The sequence below is a fragment of the Bos indicus x Bos taurus genome, chromosome 5 (assembly GCF_003369695.1).
Source record: "Bos indicus x Bos taurus breed Angus x Brahman F1 hybrid chromosome 5, Bos_hybrid_MaternalHap_v2.0, whole genome shotgun sequence".
NCBI classification, from domain to species: Eukaryota; Metazoa; Chordata; class Mammalia; order Artiodactyla; family Bovidae; genus Bos; species Bos indicus x Bos taurus.
Window position 1 is genome coordinate 20,810,859 of NC_040080.1, and position 19,672 is coordinate 20,830,530.

The 19,672-nt window shown below is 36.2% G+C and overlaps 1 protein-coding gene and 1 long non-coding RNA gene across 3 annotated transcripts; both read left to right on the top strand.

The window, feature by feature from the left end:
• Window positions 1-1,072: 1,072 nt before the first annotated feature.
• Window positions 1,073-4,445, top strand: LOC113893633. 2 transcript variants are annotated; one of them, XR_003511321.1, is made up of 3 exons: window positions 1,073-1,369; window positions 3,118-3,213; window positions 4,291-4,445. It is a non-coding gene; the product is annotated as an uncharacterized LOC113893633 (long non-coding RNA). The 2 variants fall into 2 exon arrangements; XR_003511322.1 differs by lacking the exon at window positions 1,073-1,369 and adding an exon at window positions 2,736-2,809.
• A 3,018-nt stretch (window positions 4,446-7,463) lies between these two features.
• LOC113893634 (C-type lectin domain family 9 member A-like) lies at window positions 7,464-12,706 on the top strand. The gene is made up of 4 exons (XM_027543530.1): window positions 7,464-7,713; window positions 8,605-8,747; window positions 11,268-11,374; window positions 11,938-12,706. The coding sequence occupies exons 1-4, from the start codon at window positions 7,578-7,580 to the stop codon at window positions 12,038-12,040; spliced, it is 489 nt and encodes a 162-aa protein (XP_027399331.1). The 5' UTR covers window positions 7,464-7,577; the 3' UTR covers window positions 12,041-12,706.
• The last annotated feature ends 6,966 nt before the right edge of the window (window positions 12,707-19,672 follow it).

The following is a 19,672-nucleotide window of genomic DNA, read 5'->3' on the forward strand; positions in this document are numbered from 1 at the left end:
ATGTGTGTGCTCAGTCACATCCAACTCTTTGTAACCCCATAGACTGTGGCCTGCCAGGCTCCTCTGTCCATGGAATTTCACAGGCAAGAATACTGGAGTGGTTGCCATTTCCTTCTCCAGGGGATCTTCCCAATTCAGGGAAGATCAAACCCACATCTCTTGTGTCTTCCTGCATTCACAAGTGGATTCTTTACCACTAAGAGGGTAAGGTTTATCAGACAGTAAAGAATCTGCCTGCAATGCAGGAGACCAGAGTTTGATCTCCAGGTTGGGAAGATCCCTTGGAGAAGGGAATGGCAACCCAATCTAGTATTCTTGCCTGGAGAATTCCATAGACAGAGGAGCCTGGCAGGCTGCAGTCCATGGACTTGCAAACAGTCAGACAGGACTGATCGAATAACCTACTTACTTAAGAGGGTAAGCCAATATATTTCTATTCATTATTAGAGTACAGACTGAAGGGGAATGAAATAAAAAATCTTAAAACCTGAAGCTTATATGTAGAAAGTGTATTTAGAGATTATACAGTATACTTGTATTGGAATGAACTGAAAAGTAGACTGTAAAAAATTCATGTGCTGGAAAAAAATGTTTCAAAAAATAAAGCAATTGAATTTAGGTATATTTTAAGAGAACCAGGGTTTGACTGGCTCTTCAGCTAATAAATCTTAACATCTTAAAATGTATTATTCAAAATCCCCTTCAGAATAATGTGAAGAGAGATGGACTATTAGCATTCATATATTTTCACTGAGTTAACACTACTGTAGTTTAGAAGATGAATTTAAATATATCATTATGTACAGTTGCTATTTAAAGCCCAAACTAGTGTCTGAAGCCCAAACTAGTGTTTGATATAGGGATTATATTTAGAATCCTAGCATTTGATGGTGGTCATAGTGGTGTTGATGACCACCCCCCCGCCCCGGCCTCACTTTTTTTTTTAAACATGCAGTGTTTGGATTCTGTGCAAAGTGGGTATGGCCCTTTAAATTATTTTTCTCAGTCATCTGCGCTGTTAAAATACGACCTTCCTCTGTAAAACAAAAAAAGCAAATGGTAAAGCCTGAAGTTCAAATATGAGCTGCTTTCTTACATCTTTGCAAGGAGCTGGCAAATACTGAAGCTCCTTTGGAGCAAGAACCAGTCATATTTAGATCCCAGGAAGAACCATCTTTTTTTTTTTTTTTTAAACCTTTTTATTTTATATTGGAGTACAGCTGATTGGACCTAGAAACTCATACCGAGTGAAGTAAATCAGACAGAAGAGCCATCCTGAGTCCAGCTCACGCATCTGTGCCATTCGCCCACTGGGGTTTACCTTTTCTCTTTGGACTAGTCTTCAGCAGAAATCGCCAAACTAACACAGGTATCACCAACTATACCTATAGCTGTTGCTCTCAGCATATATCATTATAACCAGTGCCACTTGATTGTATATACGGAGCACAAAGAATAGAGATTTTAAAAAGTAATTAAGTAAATTTAATATTGTAAGAAAAAGAGCTAAATCATTCAGATTTTAAAATTACTTTACAAGGTAAATTACCTTATATTTTTTCATGGTTTACCATTGAATACAACCAATAGTGTTGTTAGTCAATATTTCAATATATCTCTTGGATTAACTGAGTGGACAGACCAAATGATCACATCAATGAAGGCAGGATGTGAGCAATAAAATAATTATTTAATCAGTGATTAATTGTTCTTGTCTATATAACACTGTGTATCTCTATTTCATACCTACATCCAGAATTTTCTTATATATGTGATATAGCTTCCATATTCCTCATATATTCCAAATCTGGTAAAGAATTTTTAAAAGCATTAGAAATCTATTTCTGTACAATTGTGTTGTCTTATGAGAAGTTATCTTTAGGAAACTTTAAATGCTATAAGTGAATATTATGAACACAGAGGTCTATATATTTTAATCATATTATAAAAAATAACAATGGAGCGTACTTCTCTGAGGAAATGAAAATATATGAAAAGTATTTTATTTGGTGACATGCTGGCAAACTAGTGAACATAAGAATTTTCAATTTGTTTATCAGAATTCTATTATATAGAATATTGTTATTATCAAAATTATATTTAAACTATTTGAAGTAAATTGCTTTTAACCTATATGTTCAAATATTATGGACATAATGCCAGACACCCTACAGTATTATTTAATTACAAATAAACCAATTTGGATCACTTTTGTAGGGCTTTCATTTTTAACAACTTGTTGGAAGAGGATCTTTCAGAGATAATGGGAGGTAAACTATCTTTAATCATGAAAAAAGAATGAAGATAAAAAGATAGAAAAATATCAGAAGAACTAAAGACAGAGAAATTTTAGAATACATTATGTAACACTATCTTTACAATACAAAATGACTCATAAAAATTATATTGGCATTTTTCTGGATAGAGTTTTTAAGTATAGTATGAATATTTCATCTATCATAGCACTGTTACCCTTTTAAAGTATATATCACATTTAGAGAACTCCAGGTAAAAGGTGAAATGATATCTAAAGAGATGTTAACTGATAATTTTAAGAATGGGAAAGAAAATAACCTGAGACAAAAATCTTTCTTAAAAGAAAATTGCAAAAGTAAAATCATGCATCAGTAATTAAATGGCATGAAATAATGATGTCAGTAATACACAAAGAACCCAGAAAGATAAAACCTGAAAACTTAGATTTATATGTCTTAGAATTGCTATTACAATTTTTTAGAGATGAGTGGAAAACATGCAACACATGCAACGGTGAAACACATTCCTTCCAAAAAGCCAGCGCGAAAAGAAAGTGAGTGTTTTTTTCTCCCAATCTCTACTGAATTGTGATATTATTCGTTCCCTTGGTAAATAATTTTTATAAGGAATTTAATTTTAATTTAGCATATGACACATTATGTCTAACTCATTCTCAAGATTTTGTCATTTAAAAGATTTACCTAGTGGACTTTACATAGTAAGAAGAAACAAATTACGTAAATCTCCTTTATTTGGGGAAAAAAAAAAAAAACTTTGTCAACTCTGTTCAAACATATTTATAACCTACATGCTTTATGAGAAATAATGTGACTATTAAAAAGTTTCTATTTTAATCTCCAGAGACAAAAGAGCAGCTAATTTACACAGAAGTGAAAACAGTCACTTCACAGTCCAACCAGACAAAGATAACAAGAACTAAATCACCTGAAGAAAAAGGTAAAGTTTATGTAGAGGCCTAGCTTGTTGTTGTTTAGTGACTAAGTCATGTAAGACTCTTTTGCGAGCCCATGGACTGTAGCCCACCAAGTTCCCCTGTCCATGGGATTTCCCAGGCAAGAGTAGTAGAGTGGGCTGCCGTTTCCTTCTCTAGGAAACCGTCCTAATCCAGGAATCAAAACTGCATCTCCTGCTTGGCAGGTTGATTCTTTACCACCGACCCACCAGGGGAGCCAGACCTAACTTACATCTTCTCCAATTGCTCAGTTTACCATGGTACCAAATTACTAAGCCTGCCCAGTTTCACGGGGTTGCTTAAACTATATCCTATAACCTAAACAAAAAATGTAGTATTGCAAATGAAATGTCCATATTTATCATATTGCAGATAATTATTGTAGTCTGGGTGCTATATACATAAATTCGTAACTGAGCAATCAAGTGGCAAAATTCATTCTTTTCAACTTGTTTGGAAATAATTGTGACTCTCCTGATGTCATTATCCACTTGTTCTATGAAGTTTCAAGAAATAATGCATGATTAATATTATTTGATACATATTTGGAGTTATAATTTCTTCTACTGCTGAAACTATAGCAAAGTTCCAATAAGGAAATGATGGGTATTTATATATATATATATATATATATATATATATATATACACTTTGTATGCATGGAAGCACACAATATTTACAAAATTATAAATATACTCTGATCATGGGTCAATAAAATTGACTCATACAGATATGATTTAGAAGTATGTTTGCACTCCAAAAACCAAATACCTGTATTTGATATTTACTTTGTATTCATAAATCATAGAGATGAATCAGAGGATTATTTTGATAAAGTTAGAGTAAGTGACTTTCCTAAGAGATCTATATTAACAGAACAGAATAACTCTCATTTCTTTCAAATTGTTCATTATCCATTTCAATTTATAATTCCAAGTTTGAAGACATTCAAGAGTTAGGGTTTTGAATTTATGGAACAATCTGCCTCTAAACCCTGCTCTGTAACTTAATCTTTACTCTGTTGATCTCAGCCTCTTTTTTTTTTTTTTCCCTCTGGATAGGGTCTTCAGTTCCATTTCCTTGGTTTTTCACCGTAGTGATTCTTGGAATCTTCTGTTTCCTTCTCCTTTTAACCACAGGAATCTTAGGATTTATGGGTAAGTTAAACAAGACCAGTGCCCTGAACCAAATGTCTCCTCCCTTGGGAATTACTATTTTTACCAGTCTTCTTTTCCTAGTAGTTCCAAAACTATGATCTCCAGTGCTACCCAAGAAACCTTTCCACCATCACCACTAATGTAATCACTTGGACAGTTATCAAGTTCCTCAAAAGTTTCTAATGTCTTCTTTACTGACACAGCCTGGATCATATTCCGGATACTTCCAGGAAAGACTATATTTCAGATTTTATTGATGACTGATCATACTTTGTGAACATTAATTTCTCTGTATTCTCTGATGCCTTTTCATAAATGGTCCAATCTTCCTGCAATCTCCATTCTGCAGTTCAAACTTACTTTTTAAAATTGTTTATTGTCACAAACACCTAATACAACCCAACAATGCTTTTTCTCCTATATTATTACAGTCACCTCCTAAAATCAAGAGACTTTCAAAATCCTATTGCAATTGCCAGATAAACTTCTCCGAGTATATCTATGATCATGTCATCACAATGCCAAGAAACTGTCTCATCCTGTATTTATTATGTTAAAATTCCCCTACTTGTATTTGCCTTTGTGAATCAGTTTTATTTCAACCAAATGATTTTTAGCTTTCCTCCCTATGTACAGATTGGCTTCAGATAATTTTAGATCATTTGCTGGTCCCTGCAAGGTTCTCTAAGTCTCTCTGCCACAGTACGTTTGTTTATGCTATTCTCTTCATCTGGACAGCCTTCCTCATGTAGCCTGCCTCTGCCTATGAACATTTTAGACATCTCTCAAGGCCCATTTCATAGGACATGGATGACTTTTCTAAATCATCCATGATGTATTTTCTAACTCCCTAACTTGATGTCAATTCTCTCTGTCTAAAACCCATTTTGTGACTTTTTATTATTACTTTCTATTGGAGTATAATTGCTTTACAATGTTGCTTTAGGTTCTGCTATACAATGAAGTGAATCAGCTATATGTATAGATATATCCCCTCCCTCTTGGACCTCCATCCCACCCATCTAGGTCATCACAGAGCACCAGGCTAAGCTTGCTATGCTCATTTTATACATGGTAGTGTATATATGTCAATTCTAATCTCCCAATTTGTCCCTCTCTCTCCTTCCCCTCCATGTCCACATGTCCGTTCTCTACCTCTGCGTCTCTATTCCTACAAATAGGTTCATCAGTACCATTTTTTTAGATTCCATATATATGCATTAATATGCGATATTTGCTTTTCTCTTTTTGACTTACTTCACTCTGCGTAACAGGCTCTACGTTTGTCCACCTCAGTTTAATTGACTCAAATTCATTCCTTTTTATGGCTAAGTAATATTCTTGTTTATATGTACCACAACTTCTTTATGCACTCATCTGTCAGTGGACATCTACGTTGCTTCCATGTCCTGAATGTTGCAAATAATGCTGCAATGAACATTAGGGTACATGTGTCTTTTTGAATTATGGTTTACTCAAGGTATATGCCCAGTAGTGGGATTGCCGTTTCATATGATAGTTTTATTCCTAGTTTTTTTAAGGACTCTCCATACTGTTCTCCATAGAGACTGTATCAATCTACATTCCCACCAATAGTGCAAGAGGGTTCCTGTTTCTCCACATCCTCTGCAGCATTTATTGATAAGCCAAACTTTTTGAATTGTATGCCTGTGTGTATACATATAATCATGTATATAACAGATATATATTACTTTTATTAACATACAATTCTCTGGCCATATATTCTCACTTTTACTGAGTAAAATTCAGTGACTTCAAGTATATTCAGAGGTGCACAACCATGAAACAGACTGTTCATCATTCAATTGTGTCCAATGCTTTGTGACCCCATGAGCTGTGGGCAACCAGGCTCTTCTGTCCATAGGATTCCCCAGACAAGAATACTGGAGAGGGGTGCCGTTTCCTTCTCCAGGGGATATTCCAGACCCAAGGATCAAACCTGGGTCTCCTGCATTGCAGGCAAATTCTTTACCATCTGAGCCACCAGGGAAGCCTAACTTTTATCAATATTAGAGCATTTTCCTTACTCCAAAAAGAAATCTCACACTCATTAGCTATTGCTTCCCATTTCTCTGAAAATTTGCTAGCCTAAAGCAACCAATTATCTATTTTATGTCTCTCTAGATTTTCCTGTTCTGGACATTTCTTAAACGTGGAATCATATAATACATGGTCTTTTGTGACTGGCTTCTTTCACTTAACATGATGCTTCCAAGGGTCATTCATGATAGGATATATCAACATGGCATTCCCTCTAATAGCCAAAAAATATTCCACTGTATGGATATAATTAATCTATATATTAATCTTGTATCAGAAATAATTTGTAAATATTTTCCCCATTATTTGTATTGCTTTTCACTCTCTTGTAGTGACTTTTCATGTGTAAAAGCTTTTAATTTTGATGAAGCCCAGTATACTCTTACTTTGATCACTTGTGTTTTGGATATCATATCTAAGAAACCATTGCCTAATCCAGGATCACAGCTTTCACCTATGTTATCTAATGTCATAATTTTAACTTCTTCATGTGTGTGTTTGATCCATTTTGAGTTAATTTTCATGTGATATAAGGTGAATATGAGGTATTTTTTTCCATTTATTTAGGTCTTTAATTTTTAACAATTTTCTTTTTAAAGTACATGTTTTACACATCTTTGTTAAATGTATTCCTGAATATTTTATTATTTTTGATGCTATGATAAATAGAACATTTTTCTTAACGTTGTTTTCAGATTAGCCATTGCTAGTGTTGAGATCACAAGCTTTACCTTGAAGACAATGGCAATCCACTCCAGTACTCTTGCCTGGAAAATCCCATGGACAGAGAGCCTGGTAGGCTGCAGTCCATGGGGTCGCGAAGAGTTGGACATGACTGAACGACTTCACTTTCACTTTTCACTTTCATGCATTGGAGAAGGAAATGGCAACCCACTCCAGTGTTCTTACCTGGAGAATCTCAGGGATGGCAGAGCCTGGTAGGCTGCCATCTATGGGGTCACAGAGTCGGACACGACTGACGCGACTGAGCAGCAGCATTCCCAAAGGCTTTTTTATGCTGTAATTTTTTGTCTTCTTGTATAGTCTTAGCTCTCTAAAAAGCACAGGAATAAAACTCCTGAACATTAACTGACATATTAAAATTTAAATTATGCCTATTAGTCTGCCCCATGTTATGCTTTCCTAGAACTAATGATGTACGTAAAGTTTTCCAGGGTCGCTTACCAGAGCTTCCACTGGACAATGGAACACAAGAAAATTCCGCATCTAAAAACATAACTTTCAAAGAGAAACCACTTTACACAGGTATGTAGACATAAAGACTGAGACCAACAAGTTTCTTCTCTGCTTCTCTCAATCACTTGATAACCTGCTCAAATTGGATTTTATTTTAGAATCAGACAATTGTGGAGTCCAACTTTCATTTCATTTCATTGGGAAAAAAAAACTTAGTCTTTCCCAGTGGTTAGATTCTTCTGTATCCATGGTACATTCTTTTAAATCACTGTTTCACAAAATAATACTTTTTCTAACAAATAGTCTTAACTCTCCTTTAGCACATTCTCTAATCATTATTATATGCTCTCTTGTGGATATGTAGATCAAGTACTAGGTTTATGTACCTGATATACATAAACAGGTACAATGTATCAATGCTAAGTTAAGATCGGCTCTGTACCTATAGATTTTACTTAGTCTAGAGAATGCTTCCCTTGTGGCTCACCTGGTAAAGAATCCGCCTGCAATGCGGGAGACCTGGGTTAGATCCCTGGGTTGAGGAAATCCCCTGGAGAAGGGAAAGGCTACGCACTCCAATATGCTGGCCTGGAGAATTCCATGGACTGTATAGTTCACAGGTCACAAAGAGTCAGACATGACTGAGTGACTTTCACTTTCTTTCTTTCAGAGAATACAAAGAAGTTGTTTTCTCCTGTGAACTCCTATCTGTAGAGATTGTGAGAAAAAACATCAATTTTCTAAGATATATATCCTAGAGAATTTTAATAGTCTTATGCATAGATTTGGAGGGATGTAAGTCATCTCCCTAAGGCCAGGAATGTAGAAACGAAGTCCATCCATCTCACGAAATCAATGGTTTTACAAGGAGTAGAAAGGATTCCTCAGTAGCTAAGTTCCAGAGCATTCCTTTCAAGATACACACTGAATGGTCTCCGGGGAATATCTTTTGTTTTGAAGGAAAGGAATGTAAAAGTAAATGGTCGTGTTGTGGACAGAAATGTTACTATATTTCGGATGAATTGAAGAACTTTGAAGAAAGTAAAAAAAGCTGCAAGGAAATGGACTCCACACTTCTTAAGATAGAAGATAAGGAAGAACTGGTGACGTATTTCTTTTTCCATCTCACCCTGTGTTCATCTTATTCTTCTGGCCATCTGGCTTTTAGGTGTTGCCTAAATCATTTTTTTCTTTTTTAAGCTGTGCTGGGTCTTCCTCGCTACCCGTGGGCTTTCTCTAACTGCGGTGACAGGGCTTCTTGTGGAGGTGACTTCCCTTGTTGTGGAGTATGGGCTCGAAAGCTCAGGCTCAGTAGTTGTAGTGCGCAGGTTTAGCTGTCTGTTGCATGTGGAATCTTACTGGACTGGGGATCCAAGCTGTGTCCCCTGCGTTGCCTGACAGATTCTTAACAACTTGACCACGGGGAAGTCCTGTTAGCTAAATCTGAATGCTTGATAATATTTGAGTGTCCATAGTTTACAGTTGTAAGTTGATTCAGATCTAGACAGTTCTCATCTTAAGGTCAGAAATACAAGTAGAAATGAAATTAGAATTTCCTTTAATTCATCTAACTCACCCACAGTTAGAACTTTTCCAGTAGAGCAAATGTAAAGGGAAACATGAAACAATTAGGAAAAAATTATGCTTAAAGTATTTCATTTTATCAGAGATAATTATATTTTCATACTAATAATTTCATGGAAATGTAGCTTCTCTCTGAAAAAAAAAGTCATTTTACCTCCAACAAATCAAGAAGTACAATACCACTGAGTTTAGGGTAAAAGGAAGACTTAGTATGAATTTAAAATTGAAGATCAATTAATTCAAACTCATATTAAATTTTAACTCATACTAACTTCCAAGAAAATTGAACTAAATATTTCATAATCCTTATCAATATCCTTGATTTGAATAGAGAAATAATTTACTATTATTCTTTCAAGAAATATATTCTTACATTCCAAGTTAAGGAGAATCTTTATTATTCTTTCACAGACACTGAGACTAACTCAATTATCTGTAAGAGTACAATCACCCATATCTTTGGCTTTTAACAATTCATAAATAGTTATAAAAATATGAACTTGAAAACCATCAAGAAAACAGAGCAAATCTGAACCCGAAAAGAAGACCTTTGCAGATCTGAATTAACTTCCTTTTTATTCCAAGGGGCTTCCCTGGTGGCTCAGACAATAAAGAATCTGCCTGCAATGCAGAAGATCTGGGTTGGATCCCCTGAAGAAGGGAATGTCAACCCACTCCAGTATTCTTGCCTGGAGGATTCCATAGACAGGAGAGCCTGGTGGGCTCAAAAATTAGCTTTAGAGTCTAGAAGCCCTAATCTTTTATGTAGGATATCTTCATCAAGAAATAAGATCATCTATGAAAACCATGAAATTGAATGTCAAATCTTATGAGTAGATGGTATGTACGTCATTTTTTTCTGGGTAGAGAGACTAAGTTTTTGCCATATTCTCTATGGTGAAAGAAGCAAAGGAAAATAAAAACAAACTAAGGGTAAAAACTAAAGCAGAATAAAGAAATACAGAATTTATAGTCAGGAACTCTATCTTTAGTTCCCTTTCACACATTACTTTGCTTGTAATAAAACTGGTTATATTTTCTTTCCAACATATGTTAGGAAGATCACATGAGATAATATATGAACATTGCTGTTGTTTGTTGTTGTTTAGTTGCTAAGTCATGTCGACTCTTTTGTGACCCCATGGACTGTAGCCTGCCAGTCTCCTCTGTCCATGGGATTTCCTAGGCAAAAGTACTTGGGTGGGTGACCATTTCCTTCTCCAGGGAATCCTCCAGAACCAGAGATCAAACCCGTATCACCTTCATTAGCAGGCAGGTTCTTTACCACTGAGCCATCAAGGAAATCCCAATATATGTGCATAAATGTGGTAAAAATTAAGTTACAAGATGAACATCAGTTACATGTGTACTTATCAAGTAATTTCCAGATACCCATGTAAACATCTCATCTGGTAGAATGACCACTTCTTCAAGATGCTCACTTCACAAAAAATAAGCACAGTACTTTTGAAAAATAATTTAAATGACATTCGTAAAAACCTCATATCTGTCACACCTGGACCTCAAAATACCAACCAATTTTGCTCAGAATTTTTTCTTGAGCTACAAGTGTCAGTTTTGAAAGTAAATTAAGATATTTTAGTCTGAAGATTAAATAAGATAGGTACAGGACTTCCCTAGTGGTCCAATGGTTAAGACTTTACCTTTCAACCCACAAGGTACAGATGTGATCCCTCGTCATGCAGCTAAGAGCCCACATGCCTCTCGGCTAAAAATCCAAAACATAAAACAGAAGCAATATTACAACACATTCAATAAAAGCTTTAAAAATGATCTACATTCAAAAAATCTTTAAAAAAAGAGATAGGTAAGGTAAGACAGTGTTATTTTATGTCTCATTTTTGTCAATATATTTAATAAATATAACTAAGACTATTATTTTATCATTTGAACAGAATCAGGATGAAATTGATCTTGAAACTGTTGCTCAAAATAATAAAATATTAAAAAGATTATTATTTCATTTAAGAACTATGAAAAGACATTTTTCTCATAGAATATATCTCTTTTTATTGCAGAACTTCATTCAAAGCAGACTATCCTATTTCTATTGGATTGGATTATCTCGTAAAGGAACCAGAAATCAATGGACATGGGAAGATAAGTCATTGCCTTTTCTAAAATTGTAAGTCTCAAGAATAGATAGTAAATAAAAAGTTCCATATTCTAGTTTACATTTTGAAAAGTATATAGGGAAATGCACACTTTAATATATAGACAAATATACATACATATATGGGCATATACATGTGGCTCAGTGGTAAAGAATCCATTGGTAATGCAGGAGACACAGGTTTGATCCCTGGATCAGGAAGATCCCCTGGAGAATGGCAACGCACTGCAATATTCTTGCCTGGGAAATCCCATGAACAGAGGAAGCTGGCAGGCTACTGTCCATGGGGTTGTAAAGAATAGGACATAACTTAGCGACTAGCACACACATGAGCATTGCATGTACATACAGACACACACATACAAAGAATTTAAGTTCAGAAAATGAGTATATATAGAGAGGGAGGCTTTGCAACTTGTTGCTATAATCCTTATAAAGTATGCTTTAGGAAAGGCTAGGGCACCAAGGGATAGTTTCTTGTAAGGAAAGAAAAAATATATATACCTTAACTTTGAACCAATATTTCTTCTGTTTGCATTCAGATACATTATTTATATGCTTTATTTTATTTTAAGTGATTGGAAAGAGTCAAACGAAGGAAACTGTGCATATATTAAAGCAACAAAGATGTCTGCTTCTGACTGTTCCAGATTCAGGCGCTTCATTTGTGAGAAGTAGGTAGCTTGTCTTGCTACCTAATGAAACAACAACCAAAGACACATGCAACAACATTGCCTTATAAAAACTCAGACCCTTGGAAGTCCAGTCTGTATATCTCTCATTTCAGAATGCTTTGTTATGGGCTGCACCTATATTTTAGCTTGGTAGAGATACATTGTGGACCCTCCACTTCTGCCTCTTTCAAACATAAATCCCAGATCACACCAGTTATGAGCACAGTTTGGCAGAGTGAGAAACTATCAGTGCTTCTCATGAACCTTAGGACTGTGTAGTCAATTTCTGCAACTCACACAGATTTAGTAAGTAATCTTGCAACCTGTTGTCACAGCCATGTATATTTTACTTGGGATTTAATGCCAAGAGTAAGCGACGTCATTATTCTGTATCAATTGTATATGCATTTGTTTGATTTCTTACTTTTTAGCAGAAAGACAGTATAGTAACAGGAAGAAAACAAATAGATCTGTGTTTGTGACCTATACCACAACTAATAGCCTGAATGCTCGCTGGCAAGTCCAGACTTCTGTATATGATTCCATATTGCAAAGTGGCTGTACCGTTTTGCATTCTATTAGCAGTGTATGAGAATTCCATTTGCTAGTGTCCTACTAACTTTATATTGAAAACATGAAAAATTTCTTAATAAAGGTGTGGTATAATAAAGGTATATTTGTATATCTCTAATGAATGTTGCCGGGAGAAACATCAATAACCTCAGATATGCAGATGACACCACCTTATGGCAAAAAGTGAAGAGGAACTAAAAAGCCTCTTGTGAAAGTGAAAGTGGAGACTGAAAAAGTTGGTTTAAAGCTCAACATTCAGAAAACGAAGATCATGGCCTCTGGTCCCATCACATCATTGGAAATAGATGGGGAAACAGTGGAAACAGTGTCAGACTTTATTTTTCTGGGCTCCAAAATCACTGCAGATGGTGACTGCAGCCATGAAATTCAAAGACGCTTACTCCTTGGAAGAAAAGTTATGACCAACCTAGATAGCACTTTCAAAAGCAGAGACCTTACTTTGCCAACAAAGGTCCATCTAGTCAAAGCTATGGTTTTTCCAGTAGTCATGTATGAATGTGAGAGTTGGACTGTGAAGAAAGCTGAGCACTGAGGAATTGATGCTTTTGAACTGTGTTGGAGAAGACTCTTGTTAGTCCCTTGGACTGCAAGGAGATCCAACCAGTCCATTCTAAAGGAGATCAGTCCTGGGTGTTCATTGGAAGGACTGATGCTAAAGCTGAAACTCCAATACTTTGGCCACCTCATGCCAACAGTTGACTCATTGGAAAAGACTCTGATACTGGGAGGGATTGGGGGCAGGAGAAGAAGGGGATGACAGAGGATGAGATGGCTGGATGGCATCACCGACTTGATGGACATGAGTTTGAGTAAACTGCAGAAGTTGGTGATGGTCAGGGAGGCCTGGTGTGCTGCAATTCATGGGATCGCAAAGAGTCAGACACCACTGAATGACTGACTGAACTGAACCAATAAATGATGTGCACCATCCTTTCATAGATCTCCTATGGTAAAGATTGATTAAATATTTTGCCTATTTTTATTGGGTTGTTCATTTTCTTATTATTGAGCTGAGAGTTCTCTCTTTATATGTTTTGGATGTTAATATTTTTTCAGACATTTGTTTCATAAATACTGCCTTCCAGTATACCTTGTATTCCCTTAACATTCTTTTTAGAAGTTTAGATGAGCAGAAGTTTAACTTTAAGAAGTGAAATAAATAATTTTTAAACATATGTTTGTATATTTAAGAAGTTTTTAATTAAGAAATCTTAATTAACCTGAACTTAAAAAATTTTCTCCTATGCCTTCTTCTAGAAGCTCTGTTTACATTGATATCTATATTTCATTGCATTAATTTTGTATATAGTGCAATGTATGGATTGATTTTTTTTTAATGTTTTGCAAAAAGATGTCTAGTTATTTCAGCACCATTTTTTGAAAATTGTACTCTTCTGTTCAATTATCATGGCACTTTTGTCAAAAATCAATTCACCACTTATACTTGTATCTATTTCTAAACTCTATCCTATTTCATTGATCTGAATATCTGCCTTCTTTCACCAATAATTTGATTATTGTGAATTTATAGGAAGTTGTGAAGTGATGTGAGTTCTCCTGCATTGTCTTTTTCAAAATTGTTTTAACTTTTTTTTGCAAAGAATAAAAAACTTACTTAGCAGCCATTTTTTATTATAATTCCATTACTAGTAAATAAAATCTTAGCTACTTGAAAAAAATGGCTGATTCTAAAATAGGGGTAGGAAATACATAAGAAGAGCCTGGAGATTTTTGTAGTTCTAGAAAATGGAGAAGTGCTTAAAACTGTAGAGGTATGTCATCTAGGTAAAGGAATTACCAATGGCCAAAGCTGGAACAATTTAAACAGCAAAAGTCACAGAAAAGAAATAGTATTAATTATAACCCCAATATAAAATATCCATGAGTCCAGAGTAGTATAAAATGATTGAATACTTTAGCAAATGAGGGAGATGAAACAATCTCCTGTGCAGAAAAATTCTAAATAAATAATGTAGATGCTCTTGCCTAAAAGGGATGGGACTCCTTACTCCTTAAGTACTTACTGCACATAATGATTTCCTTCCAAAGAAATTATTACAGAGTCATATGGAAGAGGGAAAATAAGAGTAACCTTTGAGTGGAAAACCTGACAAACACCACCTCAGTGAGCAAAGGTAACATCAACAGTGAGGTCATGTTCACAGTTTGTTCCCTTGATATGATGTAATAAAATTTACACTCTGTCATCCTCCCCAAATTTACAACTCCAATCTCCTGATGAGAAAAATGTCAGACATATCTCAATGAAGGATATTCTAAAATATACCTATGTAGCAGTTTTCAAAACTATCAAGATCATCAAACACAAGGAAAGTCTGTAATAGCCAAGGGAAGCCTAAAGAGACATGACATCTAAATGTCATGTGGTAACCTGGATGGGATTCTGAAATAGAAAAAGGACATAGGTAAAAGTAGTTAAAGAAGCATGAATAAATTATGGATTTTAGTTACTAAAAATACACTGATGTTGGTTTATTAATTACAACAAAAGTGCAATATAATATAAAATGAATTAAAGAGGAACTGATTTCAGAATATATGGAATTCTATACTATCTTCAAACCTTTTCTGTAAATGTATATTGTTCTAAAAAACAAAATTCATTTTAAAAAATTAAAATTAATATGCAACTTTCTACAAAATAAAAGCTTAAAATGTTTCTTATTTTTTAACCTTTTTTTTTAATTGGAGGAAAATTGCTTTACAATGTTGTGCTGAATTCTATTACACAACAATGTGAGTCTGCCATAAGTATACATATATCCCCTCCCACATGAACCTTTCTTCCACTCCATCCAGATCCTGTAGGTTGTCACAGAGAACCAGACTGTGTGTTTCTGATTATGACTGACTGAAATTTATAGAGCAATTAAGGGAGAAAAGGAATCATCATAATGTTTAGACTTCCAGTTTAAGACTATAGTTTATTTATCAATTTGTCTTTTTCAGCCTTTCTCACTAGTATTTTATAATTCATCTTACAAATGGTGCAAATATTTGGTACATTTATACTATCAACTTAAAGCTTTTGACCCCATGAATTGTAGCCTACCAGGTTCCTCCATCCATGAGATTTTCCAGGCAAGAATACTGGAATGGGTTGCCATTTCCTTCTCCAGGAGATCTTCCAAACCCAGGGATTGAACCTGGGTCTCCCACATTGTAGGCAGACACTTTACCATCCAGGCTACCAAGGAAGTCCATTATAAATGATACTTTTTGTTTTTCTCAATTTCTAACAATTTATATAGAAATATAACTGATTTTGGGAGAAGACAATGGCACCCCACTCCAGTACTCTTGCCTGGAAAATCCCATGGATGGAGGAGCCTGGTAGGCTGCAGTCCATGGGGTCGCTAAGAGTTGGACACGACTGAGTGCCTTCACTTTCACTTCTCACTTTCATGCATTGGAGAAGGAAATGGCAACCCACTCCAGTATTCTAGCCTGGAGAATCCCAGGGACAGGAGAGCCGGTTGGGCTGCCCTCTATGGGTCGCACAGAGTTGGACACGCCTGAAGCAGCAGCAGCAGCAGCATAACTGATTTTAATATTCTGTTCTATCTGAAACCATGTTTCGGTTCAGCTCAGTTCAGTCGCTCAGTTGTGTCCGACTCTCTACGACCCCATGGTCTGCAGCACGCCAGGCTTCCCTGTCCATCACCAACTCACGAAACACTCAAACTCATGTCCATCAAGTCAGTGATGCTATCCAACCATCTCATCTTCTGTCGTCCCCTTCTCCACCTGCCTTCAATCTTTCCCAGCATCAGGGTCTTTTCCAATGAGTCAGTTCTTTGCATCAAGTGGCCAAAGTATTGGACTTTCAGCTTCAGCCTCAGTCCTTCCAATGAATATTCAGGATTGATTTCCTTTAGGATTGACTGGTTGGATATCCTTGCAGTCCAGGGACTCTACTTACTGGTTAGTTTTAGGAGGATTTTGGAGATACTTTGGAATTTGTGCAGACAATTATGTCATTTCACAAATAAACAGTTCTGTTTCTCTTTCCAATCTATATGACATTTTATGATAGAGAAGTAGAGTCAACAGATGTAGTAAATAAATTTATGGTTACCAGCTAGACAGCAAATTAAAAAGCAGAGATATTACATTGCCAACAAAGGTCCCTATAGTTAAAGCTATGGCTTTTCCAGTAGTCGTGTATGGATGTGAGAACTGGACTATAAAGAAGGCTGAGCATTGAAGAATTTATGCTTTTGAACAGTGGTGCTGAGTAAGACTCCCGAGATTCCCTTGGACTACAAGGAGATCAAACCATTCAGTCCTAAGGAAAATCAAGTCTTAATATTCATTGGAAGGACTGATGCTGAAGCTGAGGCTCTAATATTTTGGCCACCTGATGCAAAGAACTGACTCATTTGAAAAGACCCTGAAGCTGGGAAAGATTGAAGGCAGGAGAAGAGGATGACAGAGGATGAGATGGATGGATGGCATCACTGATTCAAAGGACATGAGTTTGAGCAAGCTCTGGGAGATGGTGATGGACAGGGTTGCCTGGTATGCTTCAGTCCATGGGATTGCAAAGAGTCGGACATGACTGAACAACTGAAAACCAACAGGTGATGGGGAGGGCAGGGATACACTGGGAGATTAGCATTGACATCTACACATTACTGTATATAAAAGAGAACCTGCTGTGCAGCACAGGGAACTCTACTCAATACTCTGTAATGGCCTATATAGAAAAAGAATCTAAAAACAGAGTAGATACAGCTATGTGTATAACTGAATCACTCTGCTGTACACCTGAAACTATCACACATTATAAAACAGCTAGAATCCAATAAAAATTTTTAAAGAAAAAAATATATGTGTCTTCCTTATTCATTTGTGTTTCTTAAATATTTGCTTTTGCTGCTAAAACAAAACAAAACACGTCTTTCCACATATATGTTCATGAAGTAAGGGCCTGTTTGCCTCTCAATGCCTTTTCATCACATAGTAGACTTCAAAGTGCACAGTCAATATTCAGTGAAGAATTGGAGTCAGTGATACTCCTCTATATTTCACATGTAATACTATGAATGTATATGAATTCCTGACCTATGAAAATATTTTAAATAAATGAATACCGAATTGATGTCAGTGAACCACATAGTCTCAACACAGAAATATTTTATAAATTTTAGATGAGTTTGTAGATGTCTAATACAAAATACATTACCGAGAAAATTTAAAGTAGTAGTAAATAAAGAAATAAAAACACATCTTTTTCCTGAAAAATATTTTTATGACCTGTAAACATTGCCAGAACTTTGTTCCTCATCAGTTCAGTTCAGTTCATTTCAGTCGCTCGGTCGTGTCCGACTCTTTGCAACCCCATGAATTGCAGCACACCAGGCCTCACTGTCCATCACCAACTCCCAGAGGTCACTCAAATTCATGTCCATCAAGTCGGTGATGCCATGCAGCCATCTCATCCTCTGTCTTCCCCTTCTCCTCCTGCCCCTAATCCTTCCCAGCATCGGAGTCTTTTCCAGTGAGTCAATCTTCGCCTGAGGTGGTCAAAGTATTGGAATTTCAGCTTTAGCATCATTCCTTCCAAAGAACACCCAGGACTGATCTCCTTCAGAATGGACTGGTTGGAACTCCTTGCAGTCCAAGGGACTCTCAAGAGTCTTCTCCAACATCACAGTTCAAAAGCATCAATTTTTCAGCAGTCAGCTTTCTTCACAGTCCAAACTCACATCCATATATGACCACTGGAAAAACCAGAGCCTTGACTAGACGGACCTTTGTTGGCAAAGTAATGTCTCTGCTTTTGAATATGCTATCTAGGTTGGTCATAACTTTCCTTCCAGGAGTAAGGGTCTTTTAATTTCATGGCTGCAGTCACCATCTGCAGTGATTTTGGAGTCCAAAAAATAAAGTCTGACACTGTTTCTACTGTTTCCCCCTCTATTTCCCATGAAATGATGAGACCAGATTCCATGGTCTTCGTTTTCTGAATGTTGAGCTTTAAGCCAACTTTTTCACTCTGCTCTTAAAGAAATTCAAAAAAGCAAAATGGCTGTCTGGGGAGGCCTTACAAATAGCTGTGAAAAGAAGAGAAATGAAAAGCAAAGGAGAAAAGGAAAGATATAAGCATCTGAATGCAGAGTTCCAAAGAATAGCAAGAAGAGATAAGAAAGCCTTCCTCAGTGATCAGTGCAAAGAAATAGAGGAAAACAACAGAATGGGAAAGACTAGAGATCGCTTCAAGAAAATTAGAGATACCAAGGGAACATATCATGTAAAGATGGGCTCAATAAAGGACAGAAATGGTATGGACCTAACAGAAGCAGAAGATATTAATAAGAGGTGGCAAGAATACACATAAAACTGTACAAAAAAGAACTTCATGACCAAGATAATCAGGATGGTATGATCACTCACCTAGAACCAGACATCCTGGAATGTGAAGTCAAGTGGGCCTTAGAAAGCATCACTATGAACAAAGCTAGTGGAGGTGATGGAATTCCAGTTGAGCTATTTCAAATTCTGGAAGGTGATTCTGTGAAAGTGCTGACTCAATATGCCAGCAAATTTGGAAAACTCAGCAGTGGCCACGGGACTGGAAAAGGTCAGTTTTCATTCCAATCCCAAAGAAAGGCAATGCCAAAGAATGTTCAAACTACCGCACAATTGCACTCATCTCACATGGTAGTGAAGTAATGCTCAAAATTCTCCAAGCCAGGCTTCAGCAATACAGGAACCATGATCTTCCAGATGTTCAAGCTGGTTTTAGAAAAAACAGAGGAACCAGAGATCTAATTGCCAACATCTGATGGATCATGAAAAAAGGCAAGAAAGTTCCAGAAAAAACATCTATTTCTGTTTTATTAACTATGCCAAAGCCTTTGACTGTGTGGATCACAATAAACTGTGGAAAATTCTTCAAGAGATGGGCATACCAGGCCACCTGACCTGTCTCTTGAGAAACCTATATGCAGGTCAGGAAGCAACAGTTAGAACTGGACATGGAACAACAGACTGGTTCCAAACAGGAAAAGGAGTA